The 7,439-nt window shown below is 45.8% G+C and overlaps 1 protein-coding gene across 1 annotated transcript; it reads right to left on the minus strand.

Annotated features, from left to right (window-relative positions):
* Nucleotides 1-3,615: 3,615 nt before the first annotated feature.
* On the minus strand, nt 3,616-6,508 carry LOC121896288 (protein PRRC2C-like). Its single transcript, XM_042410087.1, has 3 exons — nt 6,462-6,508; nt 5,848-6,378; nt 3,616-4,536 (listed from the first exon to the last, which is right to left on the minus strand). Exons 1-3 carry the CDS (start codon nt 6,506-6,508, stop codon nt 4,245-4,247), a joined length of 870 nt encoding a protein of 289 aa, XP_042266021.1. The 3' UTR covers nt 3,616-4,244.
* Between the last annotated feature and the right edge of the window lie 931 nt (nt 6,509-7,439).

Genomic DNA, 7,439 nt, shown 5'->3' on the forward strand with positions numbered 1-7,439 from the left:
TAAACAACCACAACAAGTTATTACTGTAAACATAGCCACTACAATATGCTATAATGATACTATCATAACCATTCCAGCAACCAGTGACGCCATGACCACCATATTAACACAACAGCACCTCTATCATTACAGTAGGTCCCATAACCATTTTAACCATCATAATAATCACCATGAGAACCATAATAATAATAACTATTTCCGCTACAATAACAGTAGGTGTTGGTCAGATTTGTGACTGCAAGATTGACCACTGGGGAGATTTGGGTGTGCATTTAGAGATTTCTGGCACAACTTCATCTACTTCCAAGGTTCATTGAGAAGGAAACAAGTGTGCAGAGGTCAAACTCCAGCAACACCTGTAGTATAAAGAAGGACTTTACTGTGAAACTAACATGTTTCAGCTTGTGGCTTTCATCAGGGTTAACCATGTTAAAAAAATAGACATATTAGCCTAAAAAATATGATGATTATATGCAACAGTACATGAAGTATACACTGTAGTTAAACTTAGCTCAGACAACAACAACAAAATTCTGCTTACAGAGTAAAGCATCAGTAGCATGGTACATATGATAATATAACACTCTGATTGATGAATGAGAATATATATATATGAAATTGTCCCCAGTAGAATAAAAATAGCTTGAGGTTTTCCCACTTTTCAATGTATTTATATGTGAACATTATAATGATCAACAGGCCTTGCAGAAAAAGAGAGAAAGATATGAGGCAAGTAGAGGAATGAAAGAAGGTAGATATGTGGACGATGGATGGATGCATGGCTGCATGGATGGATAGATGGATGGCAGGTAGTTTTAGCAGCATTCCAGCAGCCAAGACTGGCCTCATTGTCCTGTGTGTGTGGGAACCTCTGAACACTTCCTTTAAGAGCGATTAACAGGAAACCCAAGACGCTGGATTACTGACCCTTCTCATGTTCACCTCAACCTGCTGTAGATCAAGTCGTTCAAACCCCTTACTCATCCTGGCACACACACACACACACACACACACACACACACACACACACACACACACACACACACACACACACACACACACAGACACACACACACACACACACACACAACTGCTCTCCTGTATAGGCAGTGGCACTTTTGTGGCGAATACAAACTTATGACCACTCAGTGATCCCTATGATGTATCACTACAAACCAATACTTTCAGAAGACTAGTCATTTGTCATTTGCAGAATGCTTTTTGTCAGGATGACAGTGGTTATCATCTGTCATGAATCTGTCTGGATGACCACACTGCCATTAGATTGGTGTGGATATTCATAGTTCCCAGAGCATGATTCCTAATGATTTTAGAGACATCTAGTCCCTAGTATAGTTCAACCATCTCATAAAAATCTGTTTAACACTTTGGTTTATGAACATGTATGTTAAAAACTAATGATTAGATTTCTCCAGATTTCAATGAAATTTCCTGTGGACATATATCATCATCAGAGGAATAATTCTGATATTTTTACCTCCTCCCTACTGCCACAATCTGACCACAAATGTCCACATGTGCAAAAAACAAACAAATAAACAAAAAAACCTGATACCAAAATTGTTGTCAACTACACTGAGCACATTATGTTTGCTAATATTATTTTCACAACTCAACTATGCCACACAGCATCTCATAATCTTATAGACAGATTACACAGTAAATTTTCTACCAAATCTCTTCTCCAGAGTGGAAAACTTTTAATTTTGGTGCTGTGATGGCCTTTCCTCTAGCACCATGCTTAGAACAAATGTCTTAACCACACAGCTGGAAAGGCTTAAAGAAGAGAAAAATAATCAGAAATGACACTTTAGTGGGGTGCAATGAACACATCCAACCTCTAGGGGGCATCACATCTTCATTTTCTTTGTGCTATCCTCTATTTTTCTATCCTGATACTACAATCACACACAGACATCACATCATAAAGATTTGCATCAGCCTGATAGAATGGGTAAACTAGGTTTTGGTGGACTTATTGTCCAGTGCATAGTGAAATCAGATGAGATGGCATTAACAATCAGATATTGCTTTTGTGCCTGTGTTTATATATATATATATATATATATATATATATATATATATATATATATATATATATATATATATATATATATATATGTGTGTGTGTGTACACACACACACATATGAGCTCCAGTATGCTGTAATTGGCTTGTTTCTGTTGGTTACCATTCGGCGGGAGCTATTGTGAGTGATGACCAGCTGCTAGCAGAAATGCAAAGCATGGCCAGCCTGTGTATGTCTATTAGCTTCTAGTTCATTCAGCCAGAGTGAGTGTGTGTTGGTGTGTGGGTCTGTGCTACCATCTAGTGGTGAAAATGGCTCAACATAGTTTGGTGATGACAGCTGAAGACACAGCATTTAAAAACTTGAAATTGTTAATGTAAGCCTTAAAAGGAATGATCAGTGATCCAAATGTAAAGAAAAGGATTTACCACATTACCAAAATATAAAACACAGGACTGGAACCTGACACCTTTACCAAAGTGATTGATAGGTCTGTTAAATACACAGACTATACAACAACAATACAACAGTAGACAGTTAAATCAAACATACTACTTTCTAGAGCTGTTAAATGTTTGCATCAGTTATTTTTGTAACAAGGGTAAACCAGCCCATATTTTGAGTTTATCAATTTAGAAACATAATAGTTTTATTCTACAAGCCATTCAAATGCATATATTTGAATATACCAATAATTTATATCTGCAGAAATAACTGATTGAACCTTTAATGGTCATACTATTACTGACATAAATGCATAATTGGGAGAAAGGGAATATGTTCATAGTCTTAAAGATCCCCTCCAGAGATGTTTTAAGACATAAAAATACTAAATAATTCTTAAAATAACATCCTCTGCTTTATTGAAAAGTCCAAAATCTATGAATTTGCAAATATGTTCAATTTCCAAAGTTTAACTGCTATAAGATGTCTTCTACTTCACTGTAAAGTCCTTTCTCAGTGTTTGTGCACTGGAGGCTTCAAGTTTCTACAAGTTTCCATGACTGGCTCCAAACTAGTTGTGATGTCACAACATGCACCATGGATGCACTGGAAATGTTGCTGGGGGCATCACTACAGCTTCAACCTCTTTCAACCACACCTATCGACTCTGGAAATAAAAAAAACTAAACTAAACTAATCTTTAGCTCACGCTGCTTTCTCACCATAATGTTTCTTGTATGTCTAATCCTGAGTTTCAACATCCAAACAATAAAAAATAAAACTGAGTTTTACATGGTTCATCTGTGGTCTCCCTCTTTCTCAGAAATGAGACCGCACATCCACCCCCCCCTTTCTGGTTAACATTAACTCAGTATTGTGTTGGTGCTATATTGACCCAAACTGAGTCAAATTATAACAGTGAATTTTTGTGTGTAGTATGGATCCTACACACAGTTGTATAAATGAGGGCCCTCCTATTTCTGCTATGACTGAAAAGGTTTTTTCCAGCCTTAACAGTGTTGACTCGTGCCAAATGTTAGAGTCTATGAGGATTTCACTAACAAAGACCACGCCATTTAAATGGTATAAAAAGTAGATTTATTAAGATTGTCAAGAGGTTCAGGATTGGATGAGGATAGTGTATGGTGGGCTGGATGGGGGTCGAGGAGAGGGATGAAGGGGGTCGATTGCCGGGGGATGAATGGGAGCTGAAGGTTGGTCCGGGTCGTGTATGGTGGGATGATGGGGTCGAGGAGAGGGATGAAGGGGGTCGATGGCATGGAGATGACCAGGTACCAAATGGAATCACAAAGAGGCTGGAGCGTCTAGAAACCCTGGGGTTGAGACTCAGGGTGGGGGACATGTCTCGACAAGCTTTCTGCTTCGTCATCCCTCAAAGTTAACTTCATTGGACTAAGTGAGAACGGGCTCTTTGAATGTCGCTGAGGTAGGTATGGAGTCTTGGGAAGACTAGCAGTCGATTGAAGTGGCTCCACTGCGGAAGAATTGGCCAGAGTACAGTTAGGAATGTGGACTGACTTTGTTGATGTGGGGAGACAGGTTGCCTGTGCGGAGAGTTTGGTAGTGGGCCAGGAAGTCTGAAGTGAGGGGCGAACGTTTGGCATAAGATGTGGTTTGGACTTACAGAAAACATGCCGAAGTGTGTGTGAAACAAGGCTAGGTATGGTACCCCTGAGGACAGTTTTATGGAGACGTCAGTTCGGCTGGTGTAGACGTGTATTGGGGAAGATTTAATCTTGAGAATGGAACGGGCGAAGGTGGTGAAGCAGGAGAGGGTCAGGACGTTGAGTGAAGGGGATAGAACAGGAGGAAATGGAGTGGATCCAGTAGAGGGAGCACCGTGGCTCGGTGCGACTGTGGCTGAGGTAACAGCAGGACCTGTAGTGGCTATTGGAAGAAAGAGAAGAAAAGAGCTGCGGGGGCGGGTGGAGCTGAAAGCGCTGAGATAGCTGCAGCTGAAGGACGGGAAGAGGAAAGGATGTCGGGATGAGGGGATGTATGTGCAGGGGTTGATTGTGCAGCCTGCAGACACAGGGATGAGACGAAAACAAATACAAAACAGAGGAGGTTAGAAAGGAGGGAGCTCTGTGGCCTCCTTACGTATCAACTAATGATGAGGAAAACCAGGCTCCCTGAAGCAATGAATCGATATGAAGCGATTGCAATGAAAATTGTTCACTGTGGCAAAGCAGTTGATACAGTCAATGTCACTGAAAATGAGGGCATGCCCTCAATGATACCTCGAGATGTAAATAAAGGTTGAATGAATGAAAAGAAGCAGGTGAGTCGAGGGAGCTATAGTAGCTGTGGCAGGAGGAAGCGAAAAGGGATGCTGTCAACAAATAATATTAATGGAGGAGAGCCAGGATGATTCATAAAGGACGGATCGAGGGAGGGATGAAGGGATGAGGGTTGAGGAGTGAGAGATGAAGGGATGAGGGTCGAGGGTCAAAGGGTGAGGGATGAAGGTCAAGGGCGAGGACTGAAGGGATGAAGGTCAAGGGGTGAGGGATGAAGGAATGAAGGTCGAGGGATAAAGGGATGAGGGTCGAGGGATGAAGGGATGAGGGTCGAGGGATGAGGGTCGAGGGATGAAGGGATGAGGGTCGAGGGATGAAGGGATGAAGGTCGAGGGGAGAAGGATGAAGGGATAAGGGGAGAGGGGCGGGGGATGAAGGGATAAGGGTCGAGGGGAGAGGGGAGAGGGATAAGGAGAGAGGGGCGAGGGATGAAGGGATAAGGGGAGAGGGGCGAGGGATGAAGGGATAAGGGTCGAGGGGAGAGGGGAGAGGGATAAGGAGAGAGGGGTGAGGGATGAAGGGATAAGGGGAGAGGGTCGAGGGGTGAAGGGATAAGGGTGGAGGGGAGAGGGATAAGGAGAGAGGGGCGAGGGATGAAGGGATAAGGGGAGAGGGGCGAGGGATGAAGGGATAAGGGTCGAGGGGCGAGGGATGAAGGAATAAGGAGAGAGGGGCGAGGGATGAAGGGATAAGGGTCGAGGGGCGAGGGATGAAGGAATAAGGGGAGAGGGGCGAGGGATGAAGGGATAAGGGTCGAGGGGCGAGGGATGAAGGAATAAGGAGAGAGGGGCGAGGGATGAAGGAATAAGGAGAGAGGGGCGAGGGATGAAGGGATAAGGGGAGAGGGGCGAGGGATGAAGGGATAAGAGTCGATGGGCGAGGGATGAAGGAATGAGGGGCGAGGGATGAAGGTCGAGGGGTGAGGGATGAAGGGATGCGTGTAAAGTGGTAAGATGTGCGGCTCAGACGCAGGGATGAAACAAAAACACAAGGCAATTAAGACGTAGGGAGCAGGCACGTGGGGAAATACGACCTGGTCCTAGCTAGGGCTGAAGCAGTCTGTTGCTGCATCGTAGGATCGCAGGCTGGAATCATCGGTGTGCCAGTGTGGGGGGTGCTGGGTAGGGAACCCGCAAGGGAGTTGGCTGGAGCGGTGGTGGAACTGGAGGCTGTGCAGAACTGGAAAGCCTGGCTTTGTAGGCCATGGAGGGGCGGAGTGGCGGAGGCCGGAATAAAAGTGCTCGCGCAGCACAGAGTTAACCACGGCTGGAGCGAGGGGATCGGCGACGGGGGTGCTGAAGACACAGAAAAAACATTTGGGTGTTGGTGAAGGGAGGGGAACAGGGATAGAACAGTAGGAAATTGAGTGGGTCCATCAGAGGGAGCACCATGGCTCGGTGCAACTGTTGCTGTGGTAACGTCAGGACTGGAGGTGGCTGAGAGAAGAAATATAAAAGAAGGAGCTGCTGGAGCGGGTGGAGCCGAAAGTGTAGAGGTAGCTGCAACTGAAGGAAGGGAAGAGGAAAGGATGAGGGCATGTATGTGCAGGGGTTGATTGTGCAGCCTGCGGACACGGGAATGAGAGAAAAGACAAAAAACACGAGACAGATCAGACAGGGAGGGAGCAGGCACAGGGGAAGATACGACCTGGCCCTGCTAGAGGGCTGAAGCAGCTGGTTGCGTCGTGACGTCATCGACGTGCGCAGTACAGGTGGCGCTGGGCAGGAGCCGGAAGTGAGCGGCCCCTCCGAGCGGTGGTGGAGGCAGAGGCAGAGAGGAGCAGGAAGAACCTGGCTTTGTTGTCAGCTCGGCGAAACGGATTTGTATCCGGAGTTCAGCCTGGCCTTCAGCCCCGGCTGAACAGGTCTGGGCTCTGTTGTAGTAGGCAGCGTTGTGACGTCATTGGTGTGCGACGTGCGGCGTCCCGGCGGCGGACAATGAACTCGGAAGAGCGGGAAAATTTGAGCTGCCGGCAAGAGGGTTGACGGAATGGAGTCTGCATAGAGTTGGAAAGTTTGTCGTTATCATCGTTTCGCAGGAGTGGGACGACCGTCTCCTTGAGAGCTTGCCGGAGGTGAGCAAACATCTGGTTGAAGATGTTAATCGCTTGGACAAGTGGGCCATTGCGTGGATGGTGTGGAGCGTCTGGATCCCAGCTGATCAGAAGCGCGGCGTCTATAGGAGAAGGGCTCCATGTGGATGTGCTGGTGAAGGAGATATCTCGTTGGTACTGCTGCATCTAGTCGTGGGCGGTATGTTGCCGAGGAACATTTATCACGGAGCACGGGCGGGAGGTAAGTGTTTGCGAAGCAAGCCTGTCGTAGGTCGCTTGAGAACTGAGATGCACGGTAGAGAAAGGGGTTAGACACGCTGATATAGGTATCATGGATGATTGAATTAGTGAGGCGCAGGTGATTGAATTTAGTGAGAGAGAGGGGCGTGATCTTGTTCCTGAACCTTTGTCATAATAATAACTCCATTAAAAATCAGGTATTGGTGCACTAATGTCTAGGACAGGGGTCTCAAACTCAAATTACCTGGGGGCCGCTGGAGGCAGAGTCTGGGTGAGGCTGGGCCGCATCAGGTATTCCACAAAAAAAGCTTAGCAGGCGCAGGCTAGGATAG

Source organism: Thunnus maccoyii, chromosome 1 (assembly GCF_910596095.1).
Source record: "Thunnus maccoyii chromosome 1, fThuMac1.1, whole genome shotgun sequence".
NCBI classification, from domain to species: domain Eukaryota; kingdom Metazoa; phylum Chordata; class Actinopteri; order Scombriformes; family Scombridae; genus Thunnus; species Thunnus maccoyii.